At 39.1% G+C, this 18,038-nt stretch overlaps 1 protein-coding gene across 12 annotated transcripts in view; it reads right to left on the bottom strand.

The window, feature by feature from the left end:
• The window catches only part of COBL (cordon-bleu WH2 repeat protein), a 155,747-nt gene that overhangs the window by 17,028 nt on the left and 120,681 nt on the right, over nt 1–18,038 (bottom strand). For all 12 annotated transcript variants that reach the window (XM_056483122.1, XM_056483123.1, XM_056483130.1 and 9 more), the window contains one exon: nt 8,778–9,090. In XM_056483122.1, coding sequence (XP_056339097.1) covers nt 8,778–9,090 — 313 coding nt within the window. The remainder of the gene's footprint in view (nt 1–8,777; nt 9,091–18,038) is intronic.

Genomic DNA, 18,038 nt, shown 5'->3' with positions numbered 1-18,038 from the left:
TAAACTCAAGCTGGTGGCCAGACAAGGGATTTGCAATGAGAGCAGCTGTAGTTTTGTTATAGTCAAAGCAGCGTTACCTGTGGGTCCATAAATGATAAATCTGACCCAAGTTTCTCTGAGCACTTCCTGGGAGTTCTGGTGAGCCTCATGTATGGCACCAGAGGCAGAGACCACATCTGCCACCATAACTGCTAAAATACAACACAGACCTATGTAAACTGCAGAGAATGGATAAAGGAAGACATTCAATTATCCAAACAGAGTTATTTGGTGCCATTTTAAATGCTGTAGGACATCCAAGTCATCTGTCTGGGGCTCTTAAACTTATATGGAAGACAGGGAAACTTGCATCTTACCTGAATGGCAGCAGGTAAGAAGAAATCTAGTAGTATACATATCTCAGGCTAACTGAATGTGATTTGCATTCTCACCAATTTTGCACAATATTTGCTACACCAAAAGACATGATAACATGGGTCCTGTGAACCTGTTACTAGGTAGGGTGGGAAGACAGAGCCATTGCAAATAATCCAAATCCATACAGGCACACTGTGTAATAGAAAATACAGGATTGTGGTGACAACTGTGAGGCACATTGAGAGCATTCAGCTTCTCCCTTAGCCTTGGGCAGATAAGAGGGACTGACCTACATGGAAAACTGACACGGTTACTCCAGTTACAAAGACTGGGCTTTGGAGCATTCAGACTCTCTTCCCAGCTCTGACAGTCATCCCATTCTGGTACTGGGGAATTACATTAATCCATCTTTATGTATCCAAGTTTGTTCTCTTTAAAATGAATCCATGATATCCACCTCTTACACAAATGCTGCAAAGAGAAATACTTCTACCTTGTGTATGCATCAAGGTGGGTGTTAAAGAAGAGACTGATGCTGAAGGATTTTAAGTTGCAGGAAGTATGGCTGAAGCTTTTTGAAAACAACTTGCTATTCAATCAGGCCAGAAAGATGCCATTAAATAAACTCAGGGTTTTTATACATTCATTTTTGTGAGTGATGCAGCACAGTACTCTTCAAAAGTGGAGGTAACTGTTTTCTGGATTAACCAATGGTTCCTGCTTAGAGACCATTTTTCCATTCTCTGCATTTCTTAGGCTAGGTAACTTTTTTTCATTTATTTTCAAGGAAGTAATATAACTGCAGCAGGAGAGCAGCTAGTGTAAGTGCTGGACTTTCTAGTCACCTAAGCCATGACCCGACCAGTGATATTTTCCATTTCTTCTGCCTCCTGTGAACTTGAGAATGAATTTTTAACCAAAGCCTGTTAAAATTAAAAAGTTGTAGACTTTGTGGTAGAACAACCAATTTGGGACTGGTTAGATAGCAAAGTTGTCACTTGTGTTTGACACAAGATTTCTGAAATTGGCAGGCAACTAGGAAAGGGAAAAAGCACATGGTCATATTCTCTTGAATATCAGATAACCTTCATTTTTACATTCTGAGATAGGCAACAGAAAAAAAAGCTGCACATATTTTTGAGAGCAAGCTACAGGTATTACTTCCATTCCATTTTTAGTTTGTGTTCTGTTTCCACTTCTGTGGGACTACATCAAACAAAAGTCTTTACACTGCATTTATATCTGTGCTGAAAACAAGCCATCAGAGATTGAATTTAACTATTTTTCAATCCTTTAATACACAGTTCCAATAGTGTCTTCAGATATACTGCCACCCAATTAACAATAAGAACTTGAAAATAAAGGCGAGGAGGAAAATGAAGCAATTTTTCAACAGCCGCTTGGTTTATGGTCCTTTTACAATTTTCCTCCATGGCTACTGGTCAAGAGTCTAAATAGAAAGCAAACAAATATGCTTTTGCATAGTATCATTTTGTGTTCTAAAGCTAGAAATCTCTAAGCTTGTTACATACCAGGGTGATTTAAGCTTCCAGAGTACCTGACATATGTCAGCTCCAGGGTCCTGCTGCATAAGCAGCAGCTTGTAGTTGCCATATAGCTGGATGCACCCCCACTCCTCCTCCTCTGGCAACAGCTTCTCAACAGGAAAGCCCGTGGGCAGACAGAATTGCCAGAAATAGTCAGCAAAGTGGACTAGCATGATTTAGCTCTTAATACAGCCACATCACCTGCCCAATGTAACACTGCAAATTAAAAGATGGCACAGTAAAATAACTTCTCTTGATTTACACAGAAAAACAGAAACAGAAAAGGACCAGAGCCTTCCTCTCCTGTAAGCCAACACCAGGCCTTTAGCAAGCAAAGCTGCTCTCTAATATTTAAAATATTCTACAGCTCCAAAGCATACTGGATTTTTCCAGTGGATGAGTTTAACAGAAAGGCTAATCAGTATTCTTGCCCTAGAATGACTGAGAGTATCTATTACTTAACCATAATATCCATAATATCTTTCCTCCATGAAGATCTGCCAGCAAAAAAGTGCACAAATGTTTCCAAATTTGAAGAGTTTTCTGGAACAAGGGGAAAGGGAAAGCCAGAGATAAGGAAGGAAAACTATGTAAGAAGCGGAGGTTTGCAAATCTGTCAGACATCTGGGTCTTAAATAATTTTTCTTCCCTGAGGTTCTCTGTGTCACTTTAACCCTTTCTCTACTTTCCTACCCCTTGAAACTGATTTCAGAAAAGTAAAATAGGCTAAGCCAGTTAAAAATATAACCTATCCTATAGAGAAACTTTCTCCTGTTTCTCAGAGACAGTTGCAAGTGACAAGTAATTACACAGAATGTGTTCGTGCATAAAGGTACATATAATACATACATACACTGCTATTTTTCACTGCAGTTTTTCTTTTTCCTTCCTGCCTTCTGCCACTCACTATTTTTATTTCTTCTGACCAGCTTCCACACTGAATTCTCTCCAGCTACTAACTTCTTCTGTCCTGTCCCTCCCAAGTGGAATACAAAACCCTGTAACATTTGAATGTGAATGGACTAAAAATTAAGCAGAACAGGTTCACCCAGCCCTATCGTTTCAAGCTTTTGTTTTAAACTAACTCATCAGGACCCAAACAGTTTAGTAGCAAACAGCAAGTACTTCTCAGGTTGGTAACTAAGAGGACTGACCTTCCAGCAGCTTCAGCTACCCTGACCAGAGCCAAAGGTAACAAATTCCTCCAAGAGAAAGGAAGGAAATGGGATTATCTCTGTCCAGACCCACAGCACGAACTGATCTCTGGAGGGTTCCCCCACCCCCACCCTATGTCCTCTACTAGCTGTACGTGAAAAAATATTCCTCTCTCATGGCTACTGAAGCAGACACTCAAGGGAGGGGAAAATCCCTTTCAGACATTCAGAAGGTATTTTGTCTTTTTATCACACACAAGTCTGCATTTATTTATATCTTTATAACTACAAAGTTCCCTTCACATTTTAAAATACTTTTATTTCTTAAACATTTCAATACATTTAAAAACTTTTCAGAATTAAAAAAAAGACTGCTATTTTAAAGTGTTTCTCTTTTTCTGAGATAGGCCAGCAGAACCACTCTTAAGAGTTAAGCCCTTTAAAACACTGATTTCAGTTGCTTATAAAGTTGAGAAACTAAACATGTCCGTGAGGTGACAGTCCACATGACAATTCACATCATGCCTATAATCATTCTACTATTTTATTTCAACCAAAATGTTTAAATGTCTTCCAAGAACAGAGTCTGGAGGAAAAGGAGAACTGCATTCTGATACATGAAATTCTATTTAATACTCAGCCCTCTACAAAAAAAAGGTAGATCTGGCATGGTCTATCTGTTCACTATTCTGCCTTGACTGGAGGAAAGCCCATCAGCTCTCCCTCCCTAAAACAAGAAAATGCCACCTCTTCACATCACATGAGCACTATGCAGAGAAACAAATTAAAGTCTGCATAGCATGTGAATACCAGTGCAGTGAGTAAGATAAAAAAAGCCAAAAGAAATAATGTAGTCCTGTCTCCAGAAAAGAATTTGAACTGAGTGAACAGCGACATATCTGACTTATTAATTGAGTACTGAAACTTAGAAAGAAAATAAAATAGAGTCCCATCACTGTAAGCAGAGACATTATCATACAGTTCAAAAGGGGGAAATTGGCATTAAAAAGGGAGAATCTAAGATTACACACAGAGCTTTAATATTGAAGTTACCTGTCGTTGAGCGCATGACCTAGCATCCCTAACAATATTATTTTAACATAATTTTCAATGTGTAATTATTTATAAAGCTCCAGACAGTAGGTGTGCATGATGCTTTACAGGCGTTTAAAATCGTCTGATCCCTGCCCCTAGGAGCTTGCGTGATGACACCACACAGGGATGGGAAAAGAGGGGGTATGGGAGGACAGGGTTGCAACACTGTGAGATCATGAGATGTACTTACTGCTACATAAGCAACATTTCAGCTTCTCTGTGGTTTTCTTGTTACTCATTTAACACTATATATTAAAATTTGGTGAACAGATACATAACACAAAGACATCAACCATAAGAAAGGATATGAATAAAGAGAACTATATAGTACAATGTTCAGACTCAGCAGTTAATATTAAAACATTCACAGGCAAACGTTGCATGTAGTCAATTATTTATATGGGTTTAGCCCTTGGCACCTCCAGCTGAGGTCTGGATTCTGCTCCACCAGGCACTGCACAAATGTATCGTGAGATATGATAGCTGTGTTATGGTTTTTACTGTAAAAAAACAGTGTCAGAAGGGGATCTCACAGATCCCTCTTCTTGGCAGAGAGACCAAGATGGTTTAACAGGTTAGAGGCAGAGCTTAGAGTAGAACTGGAGTGTTTTCACATTAGTTTTGATATTCTAATTGCTAATTAGTGTATTTAGATTATGATTGTTTGAAAAAGAATCCCCAAATCAAACAAGAAAGAATGTATTTGCAAGTCTCTACCATGAACAGAAAATTAAAACCATTGAGGAAAAATTGAGCTTGGAAATCCTGGAATCTATGTACCTTCTTTTAGAAATTTCTGTTTCTGTGCTCTGGGAACTGAAGTAGATTGGAACTCTGCTGTGCTGTCATATTTGTTTGTGCAAAGCCCGTAGTTGGTGTAATTTCTGACCTGGCCACAATCTCACCCTGCTGTGAGCTGACAAACATATCCCATGTCAGAGACTGTACCCCTAAATGCTCACAAGTTTCCTTGACTTCAGCAGCAGATGAAGACCCTGCTGTGATATTCTAGTGTTATCAGGCATTACAACCAGACAGAGACCACCTAGGACATCCAGTAAACAACTCCAGAAACCCTGAGAAAAATTAATTTTAAATAAAACATACAACTAATTAAAGGAAGCAACATGGCAAAATATTCCTGATTTCCTGGAGCACAGGCTAACTCTGGAGTAAACCTAGGTAAGAACTTGATTGTGCTCTTCAGTGCACTTCACAATGAATGGGCAAAATATTAACTGGACTTTTTTTACAGCCCTTCACACTCCAAATATAATTTTACTTTAAGGGTTACTTTTCACAATCTACAGAGTACAAAATTATTTTAGTACATAGCACTATTACCTAGGAATTTGTTATTTCATGGGATGAAAAGCCCGATTTTTAGTCAGCTTTAGAATTTAAAATGACAGACTAAATGTTTCCATTATTCTTATTAACCTTTTTTTCCCCAAGCCTTAACCAAATTAGTCACTAAATAAAATTTCTGGCTTCAGTAGAGCTCAGACTCAAGGAGAACTCAGTCTCACTGCTTCTAATCCCTACTACTTCACAGTAGCAACACATTCTACCAATTTTTTTGTTCTTCTCTTCCTTTTAGATTTAAGTTTAGATCACTAAACAGTAGAAGATAGAAAGAAATGAGTGCAAAATTTTCCTTTATATTTTGTAGCTTATGAAATGTAGTTATAACTCTGTATAGCTTCATATTGATGCTTCATACGAAATGCATTTTGACTTGTCTGGGGATTTAAGAGGCTGGTTTGGTCCAGTATTAATCAAAGAACTATGTAGAATTTCTGAGTTCCCAACACATTTTACTAGTGGGGTACAGCTGTTCTGGCAGTGAAAATGGAAGCTGATGTTCTCCAAAATTGTCTGTAGTCAAAGTTGTACTAAAAATGGATTTATATCTGATTAAACCAACAATTTAATGCAAATAGTTTTAAAAAACTACTTTTTTTTCCTTTCCTCTACACTTAGGAAGTGGCTTTTAAAAACTTAGCAGCTTGACCTCAAAAGGATTAGAGCAGTACAATTTTTAAAGCTGTGTTGTTTACAAAGATAGGTTATGAGTGGAATTTGATTTACCTTCAAATATTACTGGCACATTCAGAGCATAATATTTTAAAAGATACTACTCTCAGCATCACTGTTGTGTCAGTCTAAGTGGTTGCTGCCATAAGATTAAAATACATCACAAATGTTCAGTTTTTGCTATATTCCTAAGCTGAGCTGGAGCAATTTTGCTGTCCCAGAACTTAAGAAATAAATAGTATTTATGAAAAATAAATGCATTCCCCAAACAACAACTCTCCTATTTCAGTCCCAAAACACTGTTTTTAAATTACAAATATATTAGATAAATACAGAATATTTAGCATAATAAAAACACAGGGAAAAAAAGGAAGCTGGAAGCCTAGCCCAATCTCCTGCTCCAAGCAGGGCTGATTTCAAAGCCAGAAGGCTGCCCAAGGCTCTGACCAGCTGAGTTCTGAAAATCTCCAGACATGGAGATTCCTCAGCTTCTCTGGGGAACCTCTTCCACTGCTTAAACATTCCCATTTTGAGGAATCTCCTCATATGTAATTTTTATTTCCTTTAGAGCAGCTAGTGTTAGTTGCTTCTAGTCCTTTCACAGTGTATGCCTGAGAAGCCTCATAGTCCTCCTTTTGTTAAGGAGAGGCTCCTCCTTACCAGCATTGCTTTTCCAAGGTGAACAACCATTCCTCCCTGTGCCCCAGCCCCCTCAGTGGCTCTCCACTGGACCCTCTCCAGTTTTCCAGTCTCTCTCTTGCACTGGGACACTGCAGCACTGGGCTCTCAGCACCTCCTGACTGCAACGGGCAGTGCATCACACTATCCTTCCAGCTTCCACTCTGGCTCAGCAAGACCCCTGGACTCAAGTCCTGCTGGACAGCTTTTGGAACATCCCACTGTCTCTTCTCTGTGCACTCTTTCCAACTAGTAAAAATTGTGTGTGTTTGTGGGGCAGAGGTAAATCTAAATGCCATGGACAGAATACATATCTTTGGCTGAGGTGAGAGATGGAGGGAATACTGACTCTCAAGAGTGAGTGTGTCACAATGACTTGTGGTTAATATTTTATTTGATTAAAAAAAACAGAAAAAATTTCCCCCAAATTGTAGCTGATTAGTATTCTTATTACAGAGCTTTGCTTTGATGTCTTTGGTCAACAAAATGCTAACTTCTTCCTACCCCACTGAACATGCATGTGTGTTTTTCAAGAAAACCACTTTAGATCCTGCATTTTGAAGAAAGTTGGGATAGCATATTTACCTCAAAAGGACCAATCCAAGCCTAGTGAAATTAATGGGTTGCTTTTTTGGATCAGGTCTGGAATGTTAATTGCAGTTACTATACCAGCCTATCTAATCCTTCCAATAGAAACTACATCAGGACCTAAGACACTGCAAAAGGAAAAATCACAAGAAAAATGAATTGTTGAGCAAGTATCTAAGTGAGGCTTGACCTTGTCCCCATTGATACTGATGGATAAAGAAAAACACCAAGATCATTCCAGTAGGTTAAAAACTGACTTTGGTCTAAATTATCCCTAAGTTATCACCCACTGCACGATCTGAGATGAAGTTCTCACTCAGAAATGTGTGGATGGAAATAACTAGGTCATGATACATGCTTTTATGAAGCGGGTACAGATTAGCAGCTGAATGGAGAGAGACCAGAAAGCACAGATTTTGTGTCAACTGAGAATTCTGAGGAATTTCTGGCCCCTGTCCCATGACTCTTCAGCATCACACAGAGTGGATCCCTGTCAGTATTACCAGGCCACCCTCCTTGCTGGAGGCACAGCTTCCTATTTGGCCAGTTTGTATTTGCAAAGTCCTATAAATTTTGGGTTCCCTTTGCAGCCCTGCCACCAACTATGTGAGTTTTGGCAAACAAACAGTGTCAGAGTCATTTGTGCTTGAAGGCAGTTTCTAGTTAAAACTCCAGGTTCTTGTATTTTCTTGCAAAAACTGTAGAAAAATGTTTGTTTATGGTAAAAAAAAAAAAAAAAAATGCTGAAAAAACCCCACCCCAAAGTATAAAACCAGCGGGGGTTAGCATAAGGTGAACAGATATATATATATATATACACACACATATATATACATATATATATATATATATATATACACATATGCATATGCATGCAAATGTTTCCAAACTAATCTCCAAAGTTCACTGCATACAGTCCTTTTCCACCTGGCTTTTGATGGCCTGAATTTTCCATTATATGACCTGCACGACCTTTTTCCGGACCAATATACGGTAACATTTTCAAAAAACTTCATGTGCTATCAGAAATACAAAATAAACCAAACTGCAACAGAATTATTTCAGACTCCTTGAAGAAATCAACTCTGGAGGGCAGCGGTCTTTTGCAAGAAATGTAACTACAAGTTCAAACAAAAAAGTGACCTTTGCCTGTTGCTACAAGTATGTTGCTGGAGGGGATTTGGCAGTGAGCTTTTCACTGGGAGGAGTCACTTGGCATTGGTGCTGGTTTATGAAAGAGCAGAAGAGAGTGTAAGCTGGTTGTCTCAAATGATTCCCCACCAGGAGGGCTGGTGGGTGCTGGTGGTGGGTCAATGTTTACCTCAGCGGAGCGCCGTCAGGTCCCGCGCTGTCGCAGCGGGCGTTCCGCACAGGGCACGTCCCTGTGCCACACGCTGCACCCGCCTCAGCTGCCTCCACGTAGCCATTGACCAGCCTCATGTCCCTCAACTTCATGCTGTCGTTTTGTGAATCCAGAGACACAATGTCAGACGGGGAGCTCAAAACCCCCGAGTCCTCCGTGGTGTCCTCTGATGCAAAGCAGCTGCTCTCTGACGCCGTTTCTTCCACCTCCGATAGCTCCAGAGCCGTGTCATCCACTACATAAACACTATCATGTGCAGACAGAGGGCTCTCTAAATGAAATACAACAAGGAAAGTTAGCTGGAAGTCGTCAGCACATAAATCAGAGCGCTGTCCCTTTGTAATTGGAAAAACCCACATGAAATGCATTAGAAATGTGAGGGAAGGCGCTCAGTATTTGTATATAAGATAAAGATGATTTGAAAAGTGACAAAAATTATGTCCTTCACTTTTAGAGATGTAGTTCGCTATGCTGGTCCTTTAGGGTTTGGGTCTTACAACTTCCATAGCAAATCAGTTTCCTTAATTCTCTAAAAAATACCACATTTTCCAGAGACTGTTTCTTGAGGAATTAGACTGAAGTTTAAATGATGGAGTTCAAGAAATAACTCCTGTTACTCCTTATGGCAACATAATCTCATTATCTCTCTTCTATTCTATTATTTTCAATAAGAAGTCTATGTACAGGCAAAAATGGGCAGCATTCCCCAGTCAGAACACATAATTGGTAAACTAGATCTACTACTGGCCCAGTGGGTGTCACTGATTTTATCATCCTTCAATTTTTCTATTTTTCAAAGCTTACAAAATGCCCTAATAAGTGTACAGAAAAGTAGACAGTACCACACTTAAAATAGAAACTTTTCCAATGTTTAGTTATTTGTAAGGAGATCAAGGGATACGCCCTTGCATGTTTAATTGTATTAAAAGCTGCAAATTTTGAGAGGAGATTAGACACAGTATAATTTATTGCACCCTGTTTTAGTTTGGCTCCTATGAGCTACCTCTTTTTGTGTTTTTTGGTAAAAAACACAATTTTAATTTCTCTCAAGAAATGTACTAAATTTCTTCTGCAATTATGCCATTAATGGAGAGCTCCCAACCAGGTCAATAATTTCAATGACTGAAATTACTGAGTGATGAAACACAGAATGAAGCCCAAACACTCTTCTCCTGATCAAAAGGAATCAATAAAGACTAATCTAAATGTTTAATTTGGAATTATAAGTGTGTTTCATTCTCTTCTTGAACCTCAGTAAGCAGCAGGAAGATTAAACAACAGTTTATGGTCTGATCTTCCAGACACTTGTGGTGGATGTTAATTACAAGAGAAGTCCCAGGTCTGCAAGTGTGACTAAGATTAAACATACACTTCACTGTATTTTAGGCTCAGAATCAACAACTTTTTGAAGAATACAGGAAGCTATAGCTCAATAAAAATAATCAACAGAGAGAAATACTTTTGAATTACACTGTATACTCAAAAGTATTTTCTTTAAGCCAGAGAACTGAAAACAACTTTGTTAAAGAATGTCACAGAAATAATTTTGTCAGGGTATAGCTCAGCAGTGAAGCTTCGAGTAAAACTAGAATAAAAATCAAGCCAACATTCTCCTTGACTGAGGTTACAAGATGCCATTAAGTACTGAAATTGATTTCCAACAGTAGAAGCAATAAAATTCAGAGGGTTACAAATCATGATTAAAGTTTTAAGTGCTGTCAAGCACTGATATTAATGATGGAAGATGATCCAAAGACTCTATTGCAATTTTGGAAGCAATGTTATTTGATTTCTTTGACCTTATTTTCTGTAACATTAGTTCTAGATTCTGAGTATAGTCTCAGAGATTGTTCCATTTTAAAATGGCAATTACAGGAACAAAGTATGTGCCACTGAATGAATTTGAGTATGCTTATCATAGAACTACAGTTAGGAAAACACCAACATGAAGGATAAATGTGAATAGTTTGACATTGAACATCAAATGACATAACCCCACAAAAACTGACAGTGAACAAACAAGTGTACGGCTTCTTAGCCCTTAAACAAACAAAAAAAAGCCCAGTAACAAACATTAGTAAAAGTTATAATATATTAAAACCAGGACAAAGTAGGATAATGAAAAATCAATTTATAGAGTGGAAGTTGAAGAGTGAAAGCACACAGGAAGATTGTGAAATAATGCACAATGCAGTATATACACTTGGTGCAAAGAGACCTCTCTGTAATACATGACAAATCTATTGTCACATGGATGCCATAAATGACCTCCACCCTAAAGCTGGCACAGCAATTTATAGCCAAGTACCTACTCCCAGATCCTGACATGAGGGGGACAGATTTTCCTCCCTTGCTGTCTCTCACATTTCCTCATCCTCTTCTTGCCTGCCTGCAACTATTTCCTGCATCTTTCTGCTCAGGGATTTAGATCCTTTTGGTCACAGAGCCCTAGTTGCCTACTGCAGTAATAACAACACTCAAGTCTCTCCCTGCTCTGCAGCACGATCCCCAACCCCTGCCTACTGTTCCCACATGATGACAAACAAGAGGAAAACCAATCTCTTATTATCAGTATATGGGTGGATTGATCCGTGTTATGTCTGGATCTTGGCAGCTGAATCACCCAGGCCAGAGCAAGAACCTCCTCATTCAACAGCAGCTTTATCCTGAAGCATGGAAATACAAATAGACATCTTTCTACTCAATGATTAAATTCCCAAAGCTCAAGCAAAACAGTTTGACAAAGTGCTTCCCTATTCTTTATCTTCACCAAGAAGATGAATTTTTAACACAGTTAATGCATGGCACTGAACAGCATTATTGCCTGAGACAAACCATTTTGATTGCCACTACTACTTGTCTGAACGTGAGAGCACACATATAAAACACAACTGAGTTGGTTCTGTGTCATGTTAACAACCTTGTTTCACCTAAGAGCAGCACTAAAACACCCCTGTTCCAAATTTAAGCCATTCTTGGATGGATTAAGTAAGAACTATTCTTCCTCCTACATGCTTGATTAAGTCTTCACTGGTGCAAACGGAAGATGGGATGGGCATTACTGGGTAATGACACATGACATGAAGAAAGGCTACCTCAACATTACTGAGTGGTTTTGTCTTCAGGAGACAGAAAATACCTTATGAAATTTTCTAATTCTACAAGGAGAACAGGGTAACATTTGGTAGTAGATGTGATTCTGCCTTGCAATTTTTGCTTTCTTTTTCCCAAGGAGATTCACATGCAGAAAACCACTCCACACTAACACAGTGTGATCACAGTGATGGTGCTACTGAGGTTTTGTTGTTGGTCGAATAAAGAAAAATCTCAACATTTTCCACTTTTTCTTCTGTCATAACACTACGAAAAATTCAGGGTTCAATCCTCAGGACCTCATGCAGGTTAAGAAAGAGTATTCAGTGAGTACTTCAGGATTGAACACACAAATAACAATTGCCACAGATGAAATAGCACTGGAAGATTTCTATACAGAAGGCTGAGTTTTCAAGTACATAACAATTTTCAGTAAGGTGATCCCATTCACTGGCACCACGTGGGGTGTGATATTGAAAAGCGAGTAGAAGTCGGTCCGCGCTCTCCAAGCTATTCTAAAATCTCACCTCACCCCCACATGAAACTGGAGAGAGTCCCTCCAAGCCTTGCACTGCTGCCCTGTGTCCTGCTTGAGGCTGCAGACACTGCTAAGCCCACAGGAGCGCTGTGCCAGGGATCTCCCCAGATTGCAGCAGCAGCGCTGTCGCTGCACAATTAGGTCAACCACAAGTTACAAAGGCTTTCTTGCAGAGGGGGACGTCTGCTTGCAAGAATGCTGCCCGTGATCATCAAGAGGGAAAGAGGAGAGTAGCTCATGAGTAAAGAATGTGAGCTTCTTGTCTAACACAAAAGAGATCTTGTTGCTTTAATCTCGATAGCCTGTAAGTAATTAGGAAAACACTGAACTCCGAGTTTAGAGGAGTCATATCTGCACTCGTGCAGTTTGATATCGCGTATATGCACACATTACTCTTCCAGAATGGCAATGATGGGGAGACAGATAAACCTCACCTGGCTTAAATGCAAATCAGCACTTTCAGAAATGAAGATTTAATTCAATATGTGAAGACTTCAGTGGGTAAAATACTCACTACTTTGATTACTACTATGAAAATAACCACCATCAAATTTGAATTAGATTAGAATTGGATGTAAGTGTTCAAAAGATGCCTACCCCATCTGGACTTACAAAATCAGTCACCAAAGCCCAAGTCATCACTCCTGAGTCCAATGGGCACAGGATGTAAATCCCAACTGTTCAGGAAGTGCTGTGACCTTCTGGTTTTACAGCACTCCTGATGTTTTGTTATTCAATAAGGACAGACAGAAGATGTAACAGTTGACTCAACCCTTACATTATGAGTAACCTGAACTTCACAATCGTTTCAGAGATGCAGAGTTTCTCTAACTCATCTAATTATTGCTGAGAGGTTGGTAATTGTTTTATAATTTCTTTTATCATTTATTCCATTGCCAAATAACTTTCTTTTCATGAAGTAAAATTCCTTTGCTGTAGTTCAAGTGGTCTACTTCAATGAAGTTGTAAAAAATTACCACAAACTTCATGATGTTAAAGAATATTAATTCTTATAATGATCCCCAAATTAGAACATAATTCTTTCACGGGCAGTACTTAAAACTTCTAGCAGGAGAAAGAAACATTGCTCTAATTATTTGTCCTGGCAGTAAAAAGTTGAGACCATCAAAAAAGACCAGTATTAAAATACTGTGCATTTTTTTTTCATACACTTGGAAGAAGACCGATGGAAGAAACAGGAAAAGAAAACATTTGTTATGGCAATTATTTACAGAGATTATGAAAATGGAAAATACAGGATTAGCTTAAGGGTTTTCACACAGGTACAACATGTTCTTGTTATATTTTACTCATTTTGCTCACGGATCAAAAAACTGTATGCAGAGATAAGTGCTAAAGATCACTCAGTGAGCAGATAAAGCAGTAGACAGAATGGGTGGTCTTTTCCTTATCATAATGAAAATTATATTAAATCAGCATGCTTCTTAGCATATTTGAACATACATGCATACTTTCTTCTTTAAAAAAACAATCCAAAGAAACAAAGAGAAAATAAATGATCACTGTTGTACTTTAACAATAGTATTAGAGGAGTGGGATCAATTCCAATGCACTCCTCTATCAACTTCTGGAACAGCCTTCCTGAAGCTCAAAAAGAGGACAGGAAATACTGAGCTGAGGTACCATGCTCTGCAGCTGCAGTCCTCCTCCAAAATGAGGATGCAGAGCAGCTTAATGTTGGCTTAGTTTACATAGGTCACAGAATCACAGAACAGTTTAATTTGTAAAGAACCTCTGGAGGTCACCTAGTTCAATGTCCTCCTCAAAGCAAGGCTATCTTCCAGCTTTGACAAAGTAGCTCAGGGCCTTGAACAGCTTAGCTCTGAAAATCTCCAAGCATGAAGACCCAACAGCCACTCTGGAAAAAATCATGAATCATTCCCTGGGCAGCGCCTGAGGCTTCTCCCACTTAAGAACATTATTTTAATGTCAACCTAAAAAAATTCTAGCTGCAACTTGTCACTGCTGCAGTCTTATCTTTTTGCAGCGTATCTCAGGAGAGTCTGTCTCAGTCTCAGTATCTTGTTACACGGAGCTCAAAACAGGACTCACTTTTGGACAAGGGACTCACATGTGGCTTCATGGTAGCCAAGGAAGGGGGAATAATCATTTCCTGTGATCTGCTGGCTGGGCTCTTGCTAGAGCAACCCAGCCTGTGGTTAGTGCTTCATCACTGCAAGGGCACGTTGCTGACTCACACAGCCCTGCATGCGACTTCCAGTCTCACATAATGAGATATTCTCAGTCTCCTTCCTAGTCTTATGCCCCATCCTCATGTTTTCCAATAGGCTCTTTAATTGAAGTCATTCTCACTGCAAACCCTGAAAACAAGTAAATCCATTCCTTTACATGCTAGCCAATAACAAAAATTAAAAGACTCACAAAGGACATGTCTCACCAAACACACCATCAGAAAGGTGCAAATGGAGTGTTATTAGTTACACCCTGTGAATCTTCAGCATTTCCATAGTCAATCCCAAACTAATGACAGCTAACTTAGCTACCTAGGTCTACTCTCCTATGGTTGGAAAATGAATGCAATGTGGACTCATTTAACCTGCCTTATGAATTTGAGAGAGTTAAGCACTTCCCTTGGGGTTAAACTTGTCTGTTGTTAGTTGATATCACAACAGAAAAGTATTGTAACTTTCACAAAAGCTTTTTTGGCAATGGAGTTTCCTACACCAAAGGCAATACAAGATAGGATCAAGCCAGGGAATGAGAACTGAAGAGTGTTCCAGTCCCTCCATTGTTTTTTCCATGTACAAGCAGCTTGAAGATCTGTGCACTGATGTTTGCTTTTCCTTTCAAACATATACCGAAAACGATTTTGAAGTCTCTCTCTCTCAAAACAACACTACCTAAAATGTCTGCTGGCTCTTGAAAGATTCAGAGGAAGCTACCCCTGCAAGTAAATGTCTGCTACTCTCTCCCATTTCAGAACTTCATTTTAACCACCTGCCAAACTAGCAAAGAAAAATTTCTGAACTATGCAGCACAGATTTTCAGACAGGGGAAAATCAACATATTGGACTTTATTATTCCTATTTCTTTCCCACAATCCTTTCTTTAGCGACTGAAAAAGACTCTCTGACCCCTGCAAAGCCCATTTGACCTAGAATGCTGTTGCTATTGCTGAACTGCTTTTCATTCTCTCCTTTTCGGCACCCTCTTGAACCCACCAGCTCCTCGCTTTTATAAAAGCCTTGTTTGGACTCTCTGACAACTCTACATCATAGCCAGTAACTAGCCTTCCTTATTCAAAGGGATCAGATGTCATAAAAGCAACACAAAGAGTAAAATGCTCTTTGACAGAAAAAGGATCATGTGTCAAAGTAGATCTTTCCTTGATTAACTGGAGAACATTGTGACTTGGCTTTGGGAAGGACAGATTTTAGAAAATGAATCAGTGGTGTGAGTTGTTCATTTCCTTTTTCACCCAATGAAATATGATGGGGAGGGTTTCACAACAGCTCCTGGTGCTCACTTTCTGAGGTTAACAGCAAGCTAGAATGATTCACAAGGTGATTTCAGGGCTCTAGATGGTCACTTACTTCAGGTGAGGAGAGGGGAAGGCACCTAATCCGTGCAGTTCAAAACGACTACCAACAAGCAGACAATGTAGGCTAGAGGAGGAAGGTAGCACAGAAATATATGTAAGAGCAATTATAGATAACTTCGAGCTTGCACTTCATAAATCACTGTGTGTAACAGGGCTCTTTGGGGGTGTCTGCAGGACAGGAAAATCTAGATCTAAAACCAGAGAGTTACCAGTATAATGATTCTGGTGAAGAAACAACCCATACTCCCCATTTTGCTGGGAATTATTAGTCTTAAGTGATAAATTTGAGCAATCCACATCCTTTCCAGAGGTGGTCAGCTTTCAATGAAGCACGCTGTAGCATCTAAACAAATGGACTGTGAAGGTGATTTTCATGAGCCACCTTAGAGAACACACTCTATAAAATTGCTTGAAAAGCATATGCAGTGTAATGATTAAAACCAGAAATGATTAGTGTACCTATGCAATAAAACAATGTTTTACTAGGTGATTTTTAAGACCACAGAAAAAAGGCCATTTGCTCAACTTTTCTTTTTAAACTTCGCTATCTTTTTACCCTTGTGCACTCTGCTTCAATTCATTCTCTTCCTCAGTTTGATAACAATTCCATAAAATCTCTACTGCAGTTTTGTATTTATAGCATCATCCACAGGAGAAAAACATAAAACACTTTTGCATTGTAATTATCCTTTCCTTCCCCAGTAACTGGCTGCCAGCAAACTCAGCAAAGAAGAGACACAAAAACCCAACCCTAAACCAAGCACACACACACATATGTACGGGTACCCTTGTGGGATTTAAGAGCTCTTTCCACAGTACAGAGACACCATTCTATTCACAGTTGTGTATTTATTTCTAATTAAAAGTGATTTAAAAGTTAGGAAGGGTGAAGGAGAAACAGGTCAATCTGTAATAACTTATTACTGAAACCATTAAATATTACACACATTAAAAAACCCCTTTTGAACAGCTGCCTTCTATTTTTGTGGACAAAGTACGCTTATATACTGTCTTGAAAGTGGAAGACAGTATACAGAAGCACTTCCACTGAGACCTGCTGCACAATTGAGAAAAAACTTTCCTATCGATGCAGACTTACTAGGAAGCAATGGTAACAAGCACTGGTTTTGCTTAATACCAAAAGCTAATAGTGAACTTTAGGCTGGAGTGATGATTAACAAAATGGGATTTAATCACTCTTGCAGAACCCTCCAGCTCCCCCACCAGTGCACCCATCATTTTCCCTTACATCTCTTTCTCTTTTTATATAATAGTACCTTAGTATAATCTGAAGTCAGACAGAGCCCTGAGAAAACTGTTTTGTGAACAAACCACCTAACTTACAATTAAAATGGCACAAAACTACTCCATTTAATTGGCCAAGACATACTTCAGCCAAACCACCAATAATGTAAATACCTACACAGACTTTCAACAGCTAGCTACAAATTCAGATATGAAAACATTTTCATACACGTCCATGGTATAAAGAAACACAGCTCTACTCTGACCTCTTTTGATGTAGATTAACTGACTCCTCTTGGAGCTCCTGATCAGTAGAATATATGCTTCCATCTCCAAGAGGCTTTTCAATAAACTTGGGCTGCCGGTTTACTTTGGCAATTGTATTTCCAGAAATATTTTAACCTAGAAGAGCACATTTCTTTTCTGAATTATAACACATTTTACTGCACATACGCACTGGATTACTCTGCTATTGTGCTTCTCAGAGCTATAAGACATCCAATTATGTCAGTAAAAGTATATACCCAGTGAGACACTGCTTGGAGTACGTGGACACTTCTTGTCTCTAAAACAGTCTGCTTTCTGAAACTGCCCAGTAAAGAAAAATTACTCTTGCAGGGAAGAAAACTGAGGGTTGGAGCACACACAGTACTTCCCTGAAGTTCTTGTGTGATACCCTCTGCAAGGCACTGCACCATTTCCAAAGGACGTTCCCTAAACCCTTTGAAGACCAGACACTCGTGCTGAGACGAGGGCAACC

Source organism: Oenanthe melanoleuca, chromosome 2 (assembly GCF_029582105.1).
Source record: "Oenanthe melanoleuca isolate GR-GAL-2019-014 chromosome 2, OMel1.0, whole genome shotgun sequence".
NCBI classification, from domain to species: domain Eukaryota; kingdom Metazoa; phylum Chordata; class Aves; order Passeriformes; family Muscicapidae; genus Oenanthe; species Oenanthe melanoleuca.
Note: the sequence above shows the minus strand (reverse complement) of the source record. Positions and strands in the feature narration are given on the sequence as shown.